Raw genomic sequence first — 22,113 nt, 5'->3', positions numbered from 1 at the left:
CATACACATTTCCATTCAAATTCAGACATGACTACAATGTTCTATGTACATTCAAAACTTTTTATTCATGGGATACAGTGTAGAAAGCGTTTTCCCCAGTCTAAGCCAATGATTTTGATAGATACATAAAGGGAAAAAAAAGACATGGAAAGAAGGAGAGACTGACATAGGTGGAGTCTTCCCTTTCTTCACTGCCCCTTACTGACCACAGACACTCTGAGTATTCTTGCATAACCAGAACACCTGATTTAAGAGTGTTATTCTATGGAGGGAGGGAATGAGTGCAGTGTCCATCTGAACCATCTGAGCAAGTCTGAAATGTAGTTCACAGGAGTGCTGATGAATCCACTCCCAGCCTACAAAGAGATGCCTATAGGGCAATTGTGAAATTTAAGTGGTAAGTCAGATGTTCATCTATGCGACCTTTCTATTGCCCTCCTTTTAATTCTGATGCTTTCTAATAAACAAATGCCAATTTGGCCCTCTGAGAGATAAAGTGAGTGAATTATAAAAAGGAAAGATGAGAAAAGCAGCCAAAGTTCTATCCCATTTAGTGTTTGTGAATGTCACAGATACAAAGCAATGCAAATGGGAAATATATTTGTCTTCCTAAAAGAAACAATAAATCCATTGTTTCCTTCTCTTACTAACTCCTGAGATGGAATGAACGTAAACAGGACCAAAGCAAAAGGCCCCTTAAAAAAACCCCACAAAATAAGGAATGCATAGGATACCAACAGAACACTTGGGCTAGTATTATACTACATTAACATATTACAGCTTCTCCAGCCCCATGCAGCCATGTGTGTGTGTGTTATACAATAGTCTAAAAGAAAAGCACTGACTTCATTTAAAGCATGTCTCTGAATCAACAAAGCTTTAAAGACATTTGGAATTTGCTCTTCTTTAAAATTACATGACCACAAGAAAACACTAAAATGTACAAACCTGCTATAATCTCTATGTTGAGAGAGGCTGATACCAGCATGTGGATCTGAAACCTTCTCTCTGTCATAATTGCCATGCACTAAATAGGTACAGCTATTTTCTGCCTTGTTTCAATACATCACACACAATAAAAAACAAACTTCAATATGTATCATCTTAAGTATTATTTATATATGTATATATTTTTAAAAATCTTGTTTTAAATATTTTTCTGAGAAAAAAAAAAAAAAAAAAAAAAAAACAGACCTAGGACAAGACTGGTCCGGAAATGGAAAACTCAAACTGATGAGTACATTATTCTTGCTTCTGGCCATCTTTGCATTCAAAGTCTTTCACACGTGAGCCCAGCACAGCTGTTGTCCGAATATCCGGGAAAAACAGGATGATGGAGGGAAGCCACAGAAGAGCGACAGGGGAAAAGCAGACAATAAGTGCAGGAAAGTAAGGAGCACAGACAGAGCTAGAGCAGAGAGGACAGACAGATGGACTGGGAAAAGAGACTAAGTGAAAATGCAGAAGGATACTTAGTGCTTGGACTTGATTGACAGGTACAGGAGTCCGGACAGACAGACATATGGCTGGATGAGGAAAAACGATGCATCGCTTTTCTGTGCAAACAACGTGAACACTCGTGTGTGATTGGATGAAATGGTCTGGTGATAAAAGCCACTCTCATCTCCATGAATTCAGCACTAGAGCGAATGAAGGATCAGCATTTATTCACTGTCCTGATGGAGAGAGGTGAGAGGGGAAGTGGTGTGGGGTGAGAATGAAGACTTAGTTCTGCATCTGCTCAAAGAACTTGTAGGTGGGATTCTCATAGCCATTCTGCTGCATTTTAGTGAGATGGCGTTCTTCTGGAGTCACTGCAGCATCAACCTGAACACAAAAGGTCAGTTGGGATATGGAGTGTATAGAGTTCGTATTATTTCATTCTATTCTAGCACTTCAACATGCAACAACAGAAATCGTTTCAAAGCACAGACCTCTATAACTCCATGGCGGATGGAGGAGTACTGCTTCTTCCTCAGCATTATGAGGGTGATAACGATGATGGTAGCGATGACGACTCCACCTACCATTAGGCCTATTATGGCTCCCTTATTAGAGCTTACGTCGTCTGCAAAGAACACCTGAAAGGACAAAAGGCCTATCAACCATCTACCTCGGTACATAATTTCCACTGACACCTGAGAAACAGTGGAAAGGAAAAAAATTCTATATAGTTCCTTTATATACATTTACTTTATATACACATTTACATTCTGTACTCCCTTGTCCATGCTTGTCACTCCTAAATGTGTATGGTAAACTGTATATAATGAGTGTTTATACCAATCTCTGGTGATGTACTTCATATCCAGTGCTGTGCCTCTCCTCAGTGTCCATCCTGACCTCTGGCATCTCGTCTAGCTTTAGACCAGACACTACACATATACACAAACAGGAAAGATCATATTTGCAAAAAACAGTCATTATAGGAATAAGGCAGTATTTTTTTTAACCTTATCTCTAGCTACTGCATCTGTAGCATGTGGGATCCTGTACAGAGGAAAAAATGTCAAACTTGTTTACTCAAAACTCAGTTATAAAGATCTATATCTATATAATTCCTCCTTTGGGAATTAGGACTACATGTTCACGAGGAAGAATTTGTGTCTGATACCAAAAAAACCTTAGAAGAGGTAACCAGAACTTTTTTTTGCATTACTCCAGTAATAAAAAGTTGGATAAAACTACATAAGAACAGCACTGGTAAGACTTCTCATATTTTTCTCAACCTAAGACCTTTAGTGTTAACAGTTGTAATTTGCATTAGCATTTTATAGTCACCCACAGTCAGGTTTATAAATAAATGAACATCGACAAAGTTATCGGTATTTTCGCTGTCTACCACAGTAAACTGGAGTTTACTGAATGTGATCTCAAAATGAAGATTTTCTAGTTTAATTTGAGGGTGAATGATGTAAAAATTATAGCACTTAAATGCTATAAATGTAAATATAAATAAATGTGGTTCACAGGCCTACGACATAAGATGAGGTGGTATGCTTCGGAGCAGTTCCTTCTCTTCTCCATATTCTTCTCTTCTCATCATTCTGCGACAAGTTGATCTTCGTATCCTCTGTCCATAGGATGTTGTTCTAGAACTGTACAGTTTTGTTTTAGATGTTTTTGGCAAACTCTAACCTGGTATTAAACTCTAATCTGGTATTCCTATTTTAGAGGCATATCAGTGGTTTACATCTTGCGGTAAACCCGCTGTATTTACTCTGGTTAAGCTGTACCATTGACAGCATCCTTACAAACTGCATCACAGTATGATACAATGACTGCACAGTGTCTGACCAGAAGGCATTACAGCAGGTAGTGAAAACTGCCCAACACATCATTGGAACACAGCTGCCCAACATTTCAGACATTTATCAAAAGCGTTGCTTACGGAGAGTGAGAGGTATTATCAAGGACACCTCCCATCCCCACCATGGACTGTTTGTGCGTCTCCCATCAGGAAAATGCTACAGAAGTCTGTGTTGTCGCACAAAAAGACTCATGAACAGCTTTTTCCCTTCAGCTGTACTAATGCTGAACTCAGCTTCCAACCATTAACTGCCAGGCTCCACCTAATAACTAAACATTAGCATTAGACACTACTGTTATCTGCAATTATTTGCAAGTACTTGCACTTTACTGCACTATCTGTCATTATTATTATTACTATTACTTATATCAGACTGTTATTTGCACATTATTGCTATTTGCACATCTGCATTTTTATCCACTCTATGTATCCACTGCCTCATATTGCATGCATCACGCTGCTTACCACTACCTGTATACTGTTTATCTCAACTAACTGCACCATAAGAATTGCATTACTGGAATGCATCATATTGTTTACCACTGTACACTGTTACCTTATTGCACCATAACCTTGTTACCTCATTTGACCTTATTTGCTATTTGCACTACGAGTTGGATGCTAACTGCATTTCGTTGTCTCTGTACTTGTACTCGGACAACGACAATGAAGTTCAACCTAACCTAACCTTTCTCTTGATTTTGATTTTGACACAGATACAACTATCTCCTGTGTTGTTGATCTGGCCAACTATCATGAAGGGTTTTTTTCTTCACCAGGGAGAGAATCTTTCCATCACTGACCACAGTTGTTTTCCATGGTCTTCCAGGCTTTGGATGAAAATACCTTCAAATTCAAGCTGAAAGTCTGCACATTGAGTTAATTTTATTTAATTTCAACTGCAGTATACTGTGGTATAGAGCTAAAATAACAAAATTTTGTCAGCGTCCAAATATTTATGGACCTGACTATATTAACCGCACTTTGTCTTGTGTTTGCACTGCTGTCTCTGAGCTGTGTATCAGTGTAAATATGAATTGCATGTGTAATTATGTGACTATGTATTATGTGTACATAGTGTCAATGTTTTTATTACTGTAGACCACAAAGTTTCCCTAGGGGTCAACAAAGTTAATGAAGGGTGTCAACCTGTCCATCCTACATCTCTACTCTTGGATTTTTATTATATGTTTTGAGACAATAGGTTTTCTTTCTTCACTCAGTACAGGGAAGCATGCTGAAATTCTTACTGTGACAATCACTAATATACTAGACTTGTTAGATAGAGATTAGATTGATAAATGCTAGAGTATTGCTTTAAAACATTAATGTGTAACCACAGCAGCTTCAAAACAGCCACTCACCGGGTCGTGTGGGAAGTCCCCTATCTGGAGCTGGACGGGCATCTACGGGCTCAACTGAGAACAGCAAAGGCAACATGTAACAAAATGTAACTAGCATTGCTAATAAATAAATCCTAGCAGGTAGAGAGAAAACAATTTATTTTACCACACAAACCCTATGTCAGAGGATGAGAAAAAAATATGTTTTTTCATATGTGCACCAAGCAACAGCAAGAAAACAGCAAGCTAAAAGTCTGGTAATTAATAATTGGCAGCACCTAGATTTAAAAAAAAATTTTTTTAAACTTTTTTAACTTTACAGGTCCAAGATGCCACTGTCCCACTTTCATGGCTCACTATTGGCTCACAAGCCTGACCCTCATGAATTCACGGGTCAAAGTTAAAGTCAGTGTACAGTGAAAGTAACCCCCACCACAAGCAAATGTGTGTACTTCACATTCTGCATCCTTTCTTCTTTAGTGAATTGGCTTTTATGCTAGGTTTATTTTTTGGCATTTGGTCTGAATGCTCCTTTATCTGAAAAATTAGAAAAGCTTAATTTTCAGGTGGCTCTTATATAGCTGTAGCAAGGGATCAAAAATATTAAATGCTACGACTAAACTGTAAATCTTGGTACCTCTGCCTTTACATACCATTGAACTTGGCTCTATCTGGTTGAGTTTCAGGGATAATGGCTTATTAGAACTTGCCCAAACCCCGCTGTTCTGTCTCTGTGTGTGAGTGTGCTATTAAGAGCTAAGCCCGGCTATGGTAATGGAGCTTGCGGCACTGTGGTTATGATGTTGCCCATTTGTGTGAGTTTGGTGTACCATGGTTATCAGTGTTTGCTTGGTTGAAGCTCTCAGGGTGGATGAAGCCCAGGTTGTCCTGCTCCACGGCCACAGAGTCCACAGATGGGGTGCTGTCAGGGGGCATCAAAGCGTCATTCCCGTAACTCACTCTCATATCAGACTGAACAGAGGAGAGCTGCTGAGCGGCCTCGGCCTGCACGCGCATCATCAGCAACGCTAAACAAACAGAGAGAGAGAGACAGATTAAGTCTTATGAGTCACTTTAAATTAAACTTTATCTGGAAATCTATGCAACTTTAATGCATTATGTATACAAGGATATTGAAACTATTTTGTATCTTGTGTATATGTGTATCTTGATTTTTATGTAAGGCATCTTGTGATTTTGCCAAACATCTGTGGTCCACTATAAATGATCATTAACACTACTACTAATAATAATAATAATTAAATAAACAACAAGAACTTACAGTGTGAGTGAAATGGAGAAACAGACAAAACAAACACTAAACACACAGTACTCACCCACTTGACCCTGGATTTCACCGGTCACCTGTGGGACCTTGTAGAGGTAGGCCACACTTTCATTCAGACGCTCCTCAATGACACGCAGGTGAGCTAGCACCTATAAGCAGTGAGTTTACAGGTCACGCTCTTATACAGTGCTGTTAGGAGCCAGAAGCTGCTCTACTGTGTAAGTGCAGGCAGTGATGTGGATACCTGAGGGCGGATCTGGGCCGCTTTCTTGGGGTCCACCATGCGTACATGCTCAAAATGTTTAAGTGTGTGCTGCCTGTCCTTCTGCTCGGCACGCACATACTTTTTAAACAGACCAAACACCTGACGAGGCTGCAGAATGGGAATAAGATTTTCTGCTGTTAACTCAGTGAGTAAAGAAGCTAGCTGGCAGAAGGTTTTACACTGTAGGCCAGTATGTGTAGGAGGGTGGTCAGAGAGGCTGTGATTTGTCTGTTCTTGTGTGTGTGTGTGTTTGCACGCAAGTACATACCCGGGGCTGGTCAGCCTGTAGTGCAGTTAGGAAGCTGTCCAGTGCCATACGTCGGCGGTCGTTAAGCAGAGCCTCTACCCGAGCAATGTGAGTCTCTACCAGCTGCTGTCTCTCGTTGGCTGCCTCCTGCTCTAATGCCTCAACCTTCTCCTGGAAATGCTGTGCACAAAAACACACAAACACACATTCATAAGTCTCACCAAATTCACATAAATGTCTTTTGTATTGTTATTAGCACTGTCAACCTGTGCTAAAATTTAGTAAACATCTCAGATGGCCTCCTTTAGCATTAAACACTGTATTATTGTATTATTGTCCTATTGACTATTGTCTCTCTGCTCGCCACTATTGGGTGTTACTGATTTTTCAACAGTCTACATAGCTAGCATAAGCCAGTAACCTTTCATATGATTTAAATTAAACTGTTTTTCATTCTTATTTTCAATTTATACCAAGAAAATAAACATATTCATGCTATGATGTTTAGAAGTAAACCCAATTCTTATAGCTCTCTTTTGCTGTCAATTATTTCTAGCACCAGTCTATCCTCACCATGTGGTAGCTGGATGCAAGCAAGATTCTTTGCAGGTGGATGTGGTCCATTAGCCAGTACATTAACAATAATCGTTGTCTGGCCACATGAACCAACCACTTAAATACACCAATATGGCAAGTAAACCGATTTATATTACCTGAATAACAGCCTTCTTATCAGCACGGGGAAGGCTCTTCACCTGCCTCTCTGCGTCCTCCCACTCCCTCATCACCTAAAAGCGAAAAACCTTCATTACTGTAATAACAGAAACATTACCTCTGATCACAACATCCTCTAAGACGTCTTCTGTGGTGCTCACCTGGGACATCCTCTCCCTGTGTTTGGCCTCCAAACGCTCTTTAGCTTTTTGGAAGTGGGCGTGTTCGTTAACATCTCCTGGAGCCTCTAGGTAGCGGCCCACGGCGTCAGGGGGGCTCGGAGCCATAGTGGGCACTGGGGTGGAGGGGATAAATTATAAATTGGGAGCAGAGCAAAGAAAAAAAAAAACATTTATGCAACAATACTAGATTCTTTTTTGTGAACCAATGAATCAAATTTATTATTCAAACAAGCACTTAACTTTGAAAGCAAAAGAGCAATTGTTAGTCATTTTTCAAAATTTAAGCAGTCCTCCTTCAAACTTTACTCTTGTTGAAAAGACAGTTGCGTAATGCAGCAGACTTCACTAGTGTTAGTGAAAAAGATGGCACTGTAAAGTCAAAGCCTCAAGTTAAGTGCTAGATAGGTGCAGGATGAGCCAGAAGAGGAAGTGCTGTTGGTTGTGTGAACTGTCTATAAAAACTGACCTCTGTGTGCTATTGTCTGAATGAGTATGTGTGAATGTGTGTGAGTGTGCATGTGAGTGTGTGTGTATGTGTGTGTGTATGTGTGCGTGTATGTGAGATTGTCTCAGACTCCAGATTTTGGTGAGTCAGCTCCTGTGTGGTGGGTATGTGAGTATGTTATCAAGATGGTGGTATAAGACAGCAAGTCTCCCACAGTGCCCAACAATGTGCTTAACTGTATGGAAACCAGAGGGATGTGGGTCATAGCCACAGACTGGTCAGACCAGCCAGACTTGGACCAAAGAGGCAAACTGTGCAAAAAAACACAGCTATTGCCACACAGAACACACTTTACAGGTTAGGAGAGGAATGCAGGTTGTTAGATAAAGAAAACATCAACAACAAACATTCACAGTGCAGTTATTAGAAGCACACAGCAGTGGAAACACTTTTGTACAAACACACACATACAGACAAATACAAAAGGCTCACACTGTTCTTTCCATAGAGACATCTAGCACTTACATAAGATTTCATAAGGAGTGAGCATTAAAGCTAAGTTAGTCAGGGCCTCCAAATAGGTCCTTCATATGGCCCTGTAGTTCATGCACACTAACACAACCAGGCACAGAGATGGAGAATACAGAGACACAGTGCTAGTTATCAGAGAGAGTCACTCTCTCTCCTAGACAGGACAGGTGGTCTCGAAGGCTTACACACACTGCTGCTGCACACAGCCATGCAGTACTCCTCTGATTCAAAGTTATTGCGGTTGCCTCCGCAGCCCCCGAAGGTGAAAGGAGCACAGCGTCCTGTCTCGGCCACAAAGTACCAGCGGGACAGCTTGGCACGACACGGGCCTTTCCGTGCCGGAGCCCAGCACACGGCTGACAAGGGAGAGATGCTTTGCATTATACACCCAAACGCAACTGTGTACACACCAAAGCTGCAGTCAAGACCACTTCTAAAAAGAGATGATAGATGAGTAAAATGCTCCAATGTGTTTTAAATATATCTTATACCACAGCGTGGTTGAATTCTAGAATCTGACTGGTCAGAAGGTGTGCTTTATTTTCTTATAACAGCACAGGTAGTTCTGGCTGTAACATGAATGAAAGAGTTTATATTAATATGCTAATACGTTACTGTTTCTATAGGAACAGCTCATACACAGGGACTTGCGCTCCACATATTCTAAGACTAATAAGGATTTAAAAATGTGTTGCTCTTTAACAAGATAATTCTTATAATGGTTGATGTGGGGAAGTTTTTCATTAGGAGACATTTATTTAACATTTAAGGAAGAAGTCTTGGTTGTTTTCTTGGTAAAATGACAAGCTATGCATTTGTGTGTGTGTATGAGAGAGTGTGAGTGCAAGAGAGAGAGAGAGAGAGAGAGAGAGAGAGAAAGACTGGAACTAACTTGTCTCTCGGATGCTTCTCAACATTAAATTAACTGTAAACCCTTAAATGCATGACGTGTCGTTCAGTAATAAATTAAACATTGTAATCGTTGGCAAATCGCTGTGGTATAAGCAGAATAACACACTCCAGACCATGCTGTCATACAAAAATAATGCACTTCAAGGGTAGCGTCATGATGCAGTTCACCCCCCAGTCTGTTGTGTGTTATTCTTTTACTGTGACACTCCCTCGGGTTTAACTGGAAATGAAGAGACGGGAGGCAGGTTTGGGACATCTCTTTATTTTTCCTTTGCTTTTCAATGAGTATATTATATATACACATCAAACAGCCATAACATTAAAACCACCTGCCTAATATTGGGTAGGTCCCCAAACCTGCCAAAACTGCTCTGACCTGTCGAGGCATGGACTTCACAAGACCTCTGAAGATGTGCTGTGGTATCTGGCACCAAGACGTTAGCAGCAGATCCTTTAAGTCTGGGAAGTTGTGAGGTGGGGCCTCCATGGATCAGACTTGTTTGTCCAGCACGTCCCATTAATGCTAGATCGGACTGAGATCTGGGGAATTTGGAGACCAAGTCAACACCATGAACTCCTTGTCATGTTCCTCAAACCATTCTTGAACAATTTTTGCAGTGTGGCAGGGCGCATTATCCTGCTGAAAGAGGCCACTGCCATTAGGGAATACCATTGCCATGAAGATGTGTACTTGGTCTGCAACAGTGTTTAGGTAGGTGGTGTCTGTCAAAATAACATCCACATGAATGCCAAGAGCCAAGGTTTCCCAGCAAAACATTGCCCAGAGCATCACACTGCCTCTGCCAGCTTGCTTTCTTCCCGTAGTGCATCTTAGTGTTGGTGCCATCTATCCCACAGGTAACTGACACACACGCACCAGGCGGTCCACATGATGTAAAAGAAAATGTGGTTTGTCAGACCAGGACACCTTTTTCCATTGCTCCATGGTCCAGTTCTGATGCTCATGTGCCCATTGTAGGCACTTTCAGCGGTGGACAGGGGTCAGCATGGGCACTCTGACTGGTCATAGCCAGCATTAACTTTTTCGGCAATTTGTGCTCTTCTGTGAGATTATCATTGAGCCTTGGGATGTCAAAGATCTCACGACAAAGATGTCATGTTATGTCATGTTTTCATTTCAGCCAAAGTTCACGCATTATTTATGTTATGTTTTCATATTTTGTCAATCCATTTCTGGTATATGGCTCACTATATTGAAGTACACAGGAGCTTGGTCTTGTATGAAGTAAAATAAATGCCCAGGACTGTTGCCAAAATAGTTGAAAGCCGAGTTGAAAGGCTTTACTAGAGAGACTTTATACACACATACATACAGACATACACTCATTCTGGCTTGCACACATGGACTCTTATCTGAAACATAACAACCAGTGCTATTTGTATGAAAGTTTGTCCTCTCATGCTAAATTAGGCAAAACCTGGAGTATAAGAATGTCTGATTATAATAAATAATACCATAATAATAATATTAAAATAAAAAAAATAATAATAATACCATCTGCTATCTATATGCATGTAGAAACATTTATGTGAATGCATGTGTGCAAATGCATCTTACCTCGCACAACCTCTTCTATAGACTCAGTGGTTGTAGTAGTGGTAGTGGTCATAGCAACATTTGAAGCTTGCTCACTGGTGTCACGTTCGTTTGTAGCATCCTCATCCTCATCCTCATCGTCTTCCTCATCGTCTTCCACACCGTCACCATCCTCATCATTCTCCCAGGCCTCTTCTACATCATCTCCCATGTCCTCATCTACATCCACAGTGGCAGACTCCAGTTCCTGCTGTTCTGTTGGGGCTTGTTTGGGAAGGCTGGGATCAAAGAAGGAAAACGTGTGTTCACAAATTGACTAATGTGTTTGGATTCTAAGTCTATGGGTTTAAATATTTTGGCACAATGTGTGTGATGAATGTCATGTCTCAGCATATATTCTATTAGGGTGATGTTGTGATGCACCAGTCTTCCCTCTGTATGCATGTACCTGTCAGTGTATTCATTCTCAGCGGCTCCCCACCAGACGTCTGAGTTGCCTTCCTCCTGTTCTTCAGCCTCAGAGTCTCTCTGCTCCTCCAGCGGGCAGCACACAAACTCCACACCACGGAAACGATCAATACCACACGGCAACAGCATCCCAAAGTCGTGCAGATTCATTGATCGATCACCACATGACTGCAGGCATGGAAGGATCCAAGAAAGAGAGAGAGGGAATGGAAGGAAGTGAGAGCTGGTATGTAGTAAGTCATTTTGGGCCAAATAGCATGCAGCAACATTATAACAGTTCAGTATGTCTTAAATGGTTTTGACTTCAATATTATTTTCTTTTTCTGTATGAAATGGAGGCTGGTTTAGTTTAGGTTCATTGAGGACCCAGTAGGGATACAAATTTTGGAAAATACATTTAACCACAATTAGTCTTTGATTAACCATTAAAAAACAAAATGTCAATCAGCTTGCATACCTCCTTGACATTAGCCAAACTTGCTAAGCTAAAAAGAGTATGGTAGCTAACCCAACAAAATGCACATTTCCCTAACATGAAGTAAAAATAAACAATCAATACATTACTAACTACTTCATGAGTAAAGTATAGGCTAACCTAACTTGAGCTAACAGTACCTATGTTTGGCTTAGATTTAATGTTAATTAAATGTTAAGAAGTGATAATGATAGCTAAATAATATTAGATTAGCAGCGGTCTACTTTTAATTTATTGCCTATTTTTAAGTTTACACAAATGGTTTTAAAACACGATGTATGTTTTTGTGTACCCCACTGCAAATTCTTTACTGACACTCTGCAGGGTATTGAGAACACGTGTAGTATGTGCTGTAGATCCTGACCTCTTTGGCCACAGTGTGCCAGTGCAGGTGGCTCTCACACATATCCATCCGCTCCTGGTGTAAGAATTTACACTTGTCAGGAACCAGAAGGGCATCGCTCACAAACTCTCCGACTGGCAAACACAAACATATCATAATCTGTTACTAACTAACCACATGTCTGTTATCACTATGTGAGACAATACTCTATCACCCTGTCATGGACAGGTTGCATTCCCAACCACGAGAAAGATGTGTGTGTATACTGTAATAAAAGACATCCACAACAAATACACCCTCACACCCTCATATACATACACACACACACACACACACACTCACTCACACTCACCCAGGCAGCGGTAGGGCACTACAATGTGTACGTGGCTGCGGCACTGACGTCTGCCCTTCTTGCACCAGTTCTGGATGCTGACTGGCTGGTTGGCCTCCACTACATTGGTGATCTGCAGGTCAGGATATACCTACAAAACAACAAGCTACTCAGTAAAACATTGATTTGGTAAAGAGGTTGAGGAATATTAAATGAAAAATTAAGTCCTCAAACCTGCCACCTATTGCCATAAGGACAGCTCAAATCAGAAGGCACTCAGTTAAAATATTAAGCAGGAATTGACCCTGCATGTCTATTTAAGTTTTCTGACTTTTACTGGCTTTTCAGATTTAAAAGTATAAAAAATACTTTTAATCTTCTTATATAAATGTAAAATATCTTACTAGCTTACATAAAAACACAAATCACATGATAAAGTATTATGACAAAAGTAGCTTTTACTCATCTATGTTTATTCTCATGCTACTGACAAAATTTGTCCTCCCAGATTATACTCAGTGTTTCTATTCCTTCCCATTACCTCCCATCCCCATTACCTCCTGACAGTACTGCAGAATTCCTTCCTTGGTTCTGATGCAGCTCTTGGTACCAGTAGGATCAGGCTCCCACTTGCCACTCTGGACGTTGATGTGCATGTTGAGTTTCCCGCAGAACATTGCCACCTGAGGCTCAGCCAGCAATCCCACTGAGTCATCTGATGGCACCTGCCACCAAGAGACATGGCACACAGACATGGGTTAGCTTGTGCACTTGATCAAGCTAAGAGACATTTTATATCATTCTGAAATTAAAATTAAAATTACTAAGTCAGAATACATCATTATGTTAGGCCTATCATATCAGGATTTGGGGGAAACTGAACATTTCAGAGTAATGTATTTAACATTAAGATTTTTCCTCATTGCAGGAACCAAAATTTATCTGTCATCCATAAGATACAGATTTTCATAGACCGCTGAATTAAAGTAACAGGAAAGAGATTTTCACAAATGAACCTTTATGTAACACATGAGGACAGGTAACTAAATTCAAATCACATTTTTTTTCTTTAAAGAATTAAAAATAAAAAAAGGTCACAACTGCAAGGCATAATATGATATAACGTTGCTTACTTGCACAATCAAAATTTGAGGACTGATTCTGATAAATATTGACAGGTCTATCAAAGACAAAAAATAAAAAGACACAAAGTAACCTAAGATGTAGATGTAAGATGATGTTTGTAGCTTGTACGTTACTTGCATCTTAAAAACAATATTCCAACAAATAATTTCCCCATCAAAAGAAATTTCACTGTTTCAATACTATTCAAATTTTTGTAACACATATTCCCAAAAAAAAATGTAAATACTTAAATGTTTCTAACAGGTATTATCAAGCCATTTTCTTGTGACAGAATCTCTTCTACAGGGAGCTAACACCTCCCTGTCTTCTCTTGCTACTCAAACTCTTACCAATTCAAAAAATTCTAATAGTTATTCTTCCTTAAGCTCTTCTGGCCCAGAAAAAGCTTTACTGAAAGTCAGTTTTACTGAATGTCAGCTTAACATTTCAACCTGTAGCCTTGCTGTAGCAGTGAAGGTTCTGACATCAATTAAAATTTAAACTTCATGCCAGTTCTAACTGCCATGGTGTTGGACTGAAAAATCTCATTGGATTAGTGCCTGCTACTGCCTGCATGAGAGCAACAACCTCTGCCTTCCAATACTATTTTCAGTCCCAATGCACACCACTACAGTGCTGCTCCCTGTATGAATATTTTGCCAGACATAGCTTTTAGGATACAGATGAACAGTGCAACTCTTTCCTTCTCTGAAAGATGTTTACACACAAAGTGTAAGTGGACTGTAGGGTTAGCAGGCCAGTTATGCAATGTAAAAACTTTTTCCTTTTTTCTGTTCTTATTCAAAATAAACCTTGAATACAGTTTGAATCTCTAATAAAAGAGAATGAAAGTGTATATATATGATTGAAAGGGGGAAGATTTATGATATATGATTGAAAATAGATGCGAATGGGGCATTTTCACACAAATTTGGGTTATTCTAGCAAGCTGAAAAATAACAAAAGCAAGTTGACTTTTACAAAGCAGAGCAACAGAGAGATTAAGTGAGCAAGATAGAGAGGGAGGGGGAGGGAGAAATAGAGATAGATTATGGCTGTTCTAATGTGTTTTTTATGGCTTTGCCTGCGAATGTTACAACACATCCCCCAACAGCTACAGAAAACACAACAGACATACACACAGGCTAACAGTTCCACTGAGCACAAAAGATTATAGGTCTGTTGTTTTTTCCACATATTTGTTCAGAGGAAAAGAAAGTGCAGCTGTTGCCATTCTGGGATCTGCTTCTGGCCCTTAAAGCCAAACAGAAAGTTGACATAAATTAGAAAATATCTACCAGGGAGCTACTGGAGTTGGGCTCAATTATGAGCTCCCCCATGTCCCTAATAAACAAACTGTTGGGTGCATGACACAACAGAGAAGTCCCCTGTTAGATGGCTGATGTAAACAACTGTTACTATGCCAGATCCAAGATCATAATAGCATCAAGTCATCCAGAAATAACACATAATAGTCCAAGGATTTTGGATACTAACAATTCTGATAGGACCACTATCAATGGCTTCTCTGAGGATGTTAAAAGCTTAAAAACAAGCAAGCCCTCTGCTGCCTCTTAGGCGAATTACAATCGCAGTGAAATAGTGAAAACATTTCCCTTCCATGCTAACTCCATGCCATCTGTTGAACCTCTTAGCACAACCTATGGTACAGTATGGCACACATGTACAGTTACAAATCCAAATCCATTATGTACCACCTGGTCAAGCATCTGTGTGTGTTTCCCATCACATAGCGGAATCTTTTAGAGTAGAAGGATTTCTCTGGAGGTTGTAAGGCAATGACATTTCCCACAAGATACTAGAGATAAATTGAAATACCAACAGCAGCAATAAAGGAGGAGGTTCAAAGGCTCACTTAACTTTTAATCAGCATTTGGTTTCAGGATAATTGGACATTCTGGGTTTCCTGCTATGCTCAATGGGAATCTCATCAGATGCTTCTATTTAAGATTCCTCTGCTGTACGGTTCAGCAGAAAAGTGATTCAAACAAATTTTTTTTTAAATGACATTTGACATATCACGATTCTGTGAGAAATGTTGATCACCAGTAAGTGTTAATTTCTATCTCCTCCACTATGTGCTTGATCAGTAGTACACTTCGTACCCTGGCACAAAACGTGGCCGAATGCAATACAGGTATTAGTAATAGTACAGGTCACTCGGCAATGGAAATCTGATAAAATGTAGGACCATATGTTTTTGTTATACTGTGTGGTACTGGACTGTCCCATGATAGACAATACATGTATTCCTGAGTGCATAGAAAAAAGGGGGAAAACTGATCAGTGTGTTTACAATACTTTACACATCTGCATGACGAAGATGGATTGGGCTCCACAACACATTCTGTCTTCTCTTATTTAAATGTACGATTTTCAATTAAAGAAACAACCCTTAATGTTTTATTTTTATAAACAAAAAACAAAAATGATTACAACTATTAAAACTACTGAAGTGTGAAGTGCATTGCTGTAATTACTGAGAGCGAATACCACAATGGAGACAGACACACACACACACACACACACACACACACACACACACACAATGCCACTGACCTCAACACTAGAGCTGAATCATTTACACTCACTGAGGGCATACACCAGTCTCACATTATTTACACTAAGACAGTGCACACAAACACTACATTAGAGGAATCTCAGTCAGCGTTGTGTTGACTTGTTGACTCCCATAAGGCGCAATTCTGAGGTAATCACTGCAGCCCAGCTGCTCTGGGCCTGAACGATGCTGCCGTGTCGGCTTCATAAAACGCCGCAGTTCTCCGCCGCCATCTTGCTTCTGTCAAGCAGCATCTTTTCCATCCCGAACCATAACCACCCTGGACACTGCGACCATTTCGACGACACTCAGACAACACCCGCTGTTAATAACACCTCTATTCGACACAATCTACACATAAATATATTATTCATCTGAAGTTATTTGAAAATAGACAGGTTTAAGAAGAAGCCCGAATGATTTGTTGGTGTTTATTCACCAAACCTTGACGTCTTACTGGCGCAACTTCAAACCCTAGTCGTCTGGCTCATTTTCTTTTCTTTAATATTGACATGGCCATTCTTGCGTTTTATAGTGAGATGGCCATTCTTTCGTTTTGTATTGACATGGTCTTTTGATGTTTATTGAAAACACAACCCTAACCCTAACCCAAATATTCAGCAAATTCGTGCATCGAAATTCTGCAGATCAGCGTCTAAAAATGTCCCACAGGCTGCACTGCCTTTCTCTCGCCCATATAAAGAAAATGATAAATGCAGACAGCCTGATTCTCAGTTCATCACTCTGAAGAACCGTAAGACTGATGGTCATTCACATCAGATCATTTGATCTAGCTGACATGATGGGCTTTTCCCATTAAATACCTGCCACTGGCAGCAAGTGTCATCCAGGTACCCTTCACACATTACAGCAGCCCTGTTATACACGAAACCAGGCCAGCCATGAACCTATCAATCCACCCGAATCACTGACATACAGAAACACCCTGATACATAACAGAATCCAGGCTGTGAGCACAAAGCCAGGCTTGCAGGCAGTCGTCAACAGCATTAGTTGTGCCTGCATCCTCTCTACAGGCCTATCGCGCTAGTTTTCCCCCAGTGCCTTTAGGGAAAAAGCGAGCAGGGAGAAAGGCTCTCTCCCATTACACAACCCCTGTTTTCTTACCTCGACAGCAAGCGACAGAGTCGCAGCTATCAGCAGCACAAAGGCTGTCCTTCCCCCCATGCTGTAATCCCTATAGCAGCGGTGCAACGCTGTTTAATAGTCGGAATAAATCTACTTTCTCTGCTCCTCTGGTGTTGATGCGTTATGAGAACGTGCTAGACGCGCAGCTGCGCTAGCGCCAAGGCACGTGACCCGACGTGGAACGACTGGAATGGGCAAGTGGGCGTGGCTTAAGTGGAGGGGTCTGAGGAGCTGGGCTCAGGTACTAGCTGTCGTTCAAGCGTCCGTCTGAGGCCAGCAGGTGTGGGGTAACATTCCGCATATAGCAGTTCTGACTTTATTATTCAGGAAGAAAAGTCTCCAGGATTCTAAATCATAAATGACATGGAAAATACTCCATCAACGGAGTGAATCTTCTAATTTGTTAGCTGTTGGCCCTTCAGGCCTACAGTCATTGTGGATGAAAGGCATCTTTTTTGCTTTGTTCACTGTTTTTTTTTTTATTTTATTATTTATTTATTATTATTTTTTATTGCTTATCGTGTGGGTATTGCTCATTAAACTAGGTTAGGCGCACTGGGTTTGAATTCAATCAAACCGGTTATAACGTCCAGCTTTATGAATCATGTATCATTATGAATCATGCATTCTTTCCTATTGACTAGGTGTAAACCGCTATTGTATTTTGTAATTACAATACAGCGAAAAAGAAGCGAAATTGCTTAAAGCAGTGAGTCAGTGTGGGAAGAACAGATAGAAGACGACAGCATGGGCAGTACCTTGTTCTGATTAGTGCTGGGAAAAAGAAATCTTGAGTGATCGGTTATAAACATATTCAGTTATGATCAAAAGCATTTCTAAAGCGTGTTCACTCGTCTGTACTCTACGGAGGCCCTAAGGGAACATCGCTCGCAAAAACTTTTCACGTTTCCCCCAGAAACTCTGCATTCTCTCGCAATTTTTTTACGTTCTCTCGGAAAGATATTTGCATTCTTGCGAGAGAATGCTAAGTTTCTCGGGTGAACATAAAAACTGTGCAAGATAACGCAAAGTTTCTCGGGGTAACGCAAAAGCACTGCAATAAAAATTTTCCTACCATCTCATTGTTTTCCCATCGCCATGTCCCCTTAGGGGCCCCGCAGTATTCAGCAGCATCAAGCGGCTCATGTTTGAAGCACTTAAATATAAATAATGCAATAACACTTTATGCAAAATGTGCTAAAGCCACGCACCGCATGACCGCAGGATATGTGCGGCAGCCATCTTGCGTACACATAGATAAAAGCAGGTATAATTTAGCTTGTATCATGTTTCAGAACATGTCAGTTTAATTAGTGTTTAAAGCTATACTTCATCACAGAATGACTGATGCTTTAGATTGTTTTATTCATATCCTGTGGTATACATCACCTAAAGGCAAACCATAGTAAAGTGCATGATCCTGCAGATTGTAATGAGCTACAGTATAAAGCCTGTCACTTTATATTTACACATGGGACAATATCATGATTGTATTTTTTTTTTTTTTTGGATTCCTACCCAGTGGCCCTTCGGGAGTGGGCTTCTGGGGCTTAAGCCCCTGATGTATTGTCAAAAGCCCCTGATCTTTTTGAAGATTGAACACGTTTCACTTCACAAACTAGTACTAGAAATGCGTCTGTCCGTGATGGAAAGCAGTGGTAGATTACCGCTTACTCCTTTCCTTAGACGTTCATTCCGCTCACCGCATTTCTGAAGCCCCGGTTTTATGTGGCAGGTATTTCATAAGCCAGCTGTTAAACAGTTCCTGTTCCGGCCGTCAGGTGGTGCTGTAGTTAACAAACCGCATTAAACAGTTATTCATTCACTCAAAGAACCGATGAGGTAATAATTCAACTGCTCAACAAAAGTGAATAAGCTTAGTAACTGTTCACAGCTTACAATGTCACGTTTTTTTTTTTAAATTAAATAACTTTAACCAATAAAATGAATGTCATAAATGTATAGATACACTTACATTATTCGGAGCAATGTTGTAAATTTTACGAGCTAGCTATTTTATCTAGATTTGATATTGGTATTGATCTGTTACTGTGATGTTATCTAGTGTTGGCCAAATCAGTTGTTCCTACCTGAGCAAGCTATAACTAATAGGTCAATCAGAGATAGGTTGGCTAGCTTGCTACACCTCTGTTAATTCATCACTTTGTCCAAATGAATATGTTTGTAGCCTTGTAATAATGCCCCTGATCCTACCCACCATCCAGCTCTCCCTTATCACATGACAGCTACCAACTGGGCAGGGTGAAGGCTAACTTGTGCTTTCTCTGAGACGTGTGAAACCAGCCAACCACATCTTTTTGAACTGCTGATCTTGTGGTGTCCCAGGGCAGCATAACACACTCAGAGGCAAGACGCTATCTGCCCTCTTCTGTACACATGAGCTCAAAGATGACCACAATTATCTAGCATGTCACTGTGATTGACAGGGGAGACAGAATATGCCATCCTTCCCAGAGAAAATGGCCATTTTTGGGCACTTGGTTCCCAGACATGGATGGCTGGGGCATCATCAGGATTTGAACTCAGGATGATAGGGCAAATCCTAACTTGTGCTGCTATTTTAAAGCTGTCCCATGCAAGAATTTTATCATAGAGGAGAAAGTTATTAAAGACACTTACCTGAGAAACTAACTAACTTAGATTTTTAGAAAACCTTTTTTTTTTATATATCAGTTTCTATTAAAAGCTGTTATGTAAGATCATTAATGGACTACACTTTCAGAAAGCAGTTCATGAGCACAAGTGTGTCTCCGGCCTATAGATAATGGAAAGTAATAGATGCAATTAGGGAAATTTTATTGTTTACAATTTGTTGTTTAAAATTTTATTGTTTACACTTGAGATGTATTTTGAACAATGTTACACTGAAACAATTGGCAAAACCCTCAAAGAAATATCACAAAGTCTCATCACAATGTTTCTGGGTGCACAACCGAACACGCAACAGCCAATAATCACTGACCAATGCTGGCTGACGCTCAGCACTGCAGATATGCACGGCACATAATTAGCTCACAGGAAGGCTGCACGCAAGAGGGTAACAGCATGTCTGAAGGCCATGCATACCCATAAACCCCCCTCTTTGAATCATGATGCAAATGCAGTGGGTTTAGTAAGTATTCAGACCCCTTCACTTGTTGCACACTTTATTGCTTTGTACTTTTTTTGGCCATCAATCTGCAAACAATAACCTATAATGACAAAGTGAAAACATTTATAAATTTAAAAATTGTTAGCAAATATATTCAAAATCAAAAACTGAAATATTTGAAATCTCTACAATCTTTGCACACATGGATTTGGGCAGTTTCTCCTGTTTTTCCTGGCAGATCCTCTCAAGCTCAATCAGATTAGACTGGGAGTATCTGTGACCCTGTCAGCTGAGTTGGCTCCTGTTTCAAGCTAGGAGGTAAATTCTGTATCCTAGGACTAGGCTTTGGATTTGCTGGCACAACACTCACACCCCCTATTTATCCTGTTAATATACCCATATTTATAAATATTTATTATACATGTTAGTATTTCACTGCAAATACCTCAGCCCGATGTTGTGCAGCATTGTGCTGCATGTACAGCTGCACATATCTGCACTTTATTCCACATATAGTCAAAGCAAACAGACTGCACATGAGCTCAATTTGGAATGCCTTAGCCAAGGGTCTGAGTACTGAGCTAAGTCAGATATTTCAGTTTTTGACTTTTGTAAAAATTTATTTTTTGTGTTGTAATTATTGGTTATTGTGTGTAGATTAATGGGCAAAAATGTAAATGTAATGTCCTGTGGATGCAAATACAAAATCACAGAGAGTGTATGAGCTTGTGAAAGCTTGTGGTTTCGTTTTTTTTGCAGTGCTCTCAGAAGCCTTATGTATATATGCATGACAAATATGTATAATACACTATATGGCCAAAAGTTTGTGGACACCTGACCATCACACCCATATGAGAATCTTCCCCAAACTGCTGCCACAAAGTTGGAAGCACACAATTGTATAGGATGTCTTTGTATTAAAATTTCCCTTCAATGGAACTAAAGACTCGAGCCCAAAATGTTCCAGCATGACAACAGTCCCATGGGATCAATTCACCTTTGGGAAGAATTGGATGCTGACCACATCCTCTTATATGATGTAACATGCTTTAGGACATTTTAAATCTATCAAGCAGTTCCACTGCAAGGGCTAAATAAAAGTTTCGATTTTCACATATCAGGCCATAAAATAAATTCTACTATGTTAAACTGTCCCAGTTTACCTGATATCCCAATATACCTGAATTCAACCTATTTTTTATTATGGGATTGTTTAGCTGGATTCTTGATAGATTAATCTTTAAAAATTATAAAACAAATCCCTTAAATCGATAGGTACAAACTATTAATTCATTTTATATGACGCCATTTGGAGGTTTTATATTCATATTTATATGATTCAATTTATATTGAATCAGTCTAATCAGATATTTGATTAATTGAATGGACAGCCTGAAAGAATCTGATCACTACTGGAATTTTCCATTACTAAAACCATGCAGACTGTTGCTGCACTTGCCCTGCAGATGTCACTAGTGCATCTGCACTAGTTTTTTAAGAAAAATACCTCATTCGTCTCCACTTCACATGAGGAAATTATGTTAAGAGATTGCATCTGGTGAGTTGTGTTTCATGCTAGTGTAAGCAGCCATATGTCCATACATCCTGTTATTGTTCTGAACAGTCAATTGAAGCCCTCGAGACAGCTAGCAACAAAATTTGTAAACCCCTTCACACCAAACCTTTGATTCAGTCAGTCATCTCAGCCATAATGAGTGGTAGACCTCCAAAGAT

At 40.0% G+C, this 22,113-nt stretch overlaps 1 protein-coding gene across 2 annotated transcripts; it reads right to left on the bottom strand.

Annotated features, from left to right (window-relative positions):
- Nucleotides 1-39: 39 nt before the first annotated feature.
- appb (amyloid beta (A4) precursor protein b) lies at nt 40-17,432 on the bottom strand. Of its 2 annotated transcripts, XM_026946303.3 has the most exons (17): nt 17,247-17,432; nt 12,970-13,137; nt 12,434-12,563; nt 12,103-12,215; nt 11,244-11,431; nt 10,817-11,073; nt 8,511-8,681; nt 7,329-7,462; nt 7,167-7,241; nt 6,475-6,633; nt 6,186-6,314; nt 5,991-6,090; nt 5,484-5,681; nt 4,675-4,728; nt 2,284-2,375; nt 1,935-2,081; nt 40-1,827 (listed from the first exon to the last, which is right to left on the bottom strand). In XM_026946303.3, the coding sequence occupies exons 1-17, from the start codon at nt 17,304-17,306 to the stop codon at nt 1,726-1,728; spliced, it is 2,277 nt and encodes a 758-aa protein (XP_026802104.1). In that variant the 5' UTR covers nt 17,307-17,432; the 3' UTR covers nt 40-1,725. The 2 variants fall into 2 exon arrangements, with proteins under 2 accessions (XP_026802104.1, XP_026802112.1); XM_026946311.3 differs by lacking the exon at nt 8,511-8,681 and having other exon boundaries at nt 17,247-17,431.
- Between the last annotated feature and the right edge of the window lie 4,681 nt (nt 17,433-22,113).

Source organism: Pangasianodon hypophthalmus, chromosome 5 (assembly GCF_027358585.1).
Source record: "Pangasianodon hypophthalmus isolate fPanHyp1 chromosome 5, fPanHyp1.pri, whole genome shotgun sequence".
Classification (NCBI taxonomy): Eukaryota; Metazoa; Chordata; class Actinopteri; order Siluriformes; family Pangasiidae; genus Pangasianodon; species Pangasianodon hypophthalmus.
The sequence above is the reverse complement of the archived record's forward strand: the minus strand, read 5'-3'. Positions and strand labels throughout refer to the sequence as shown.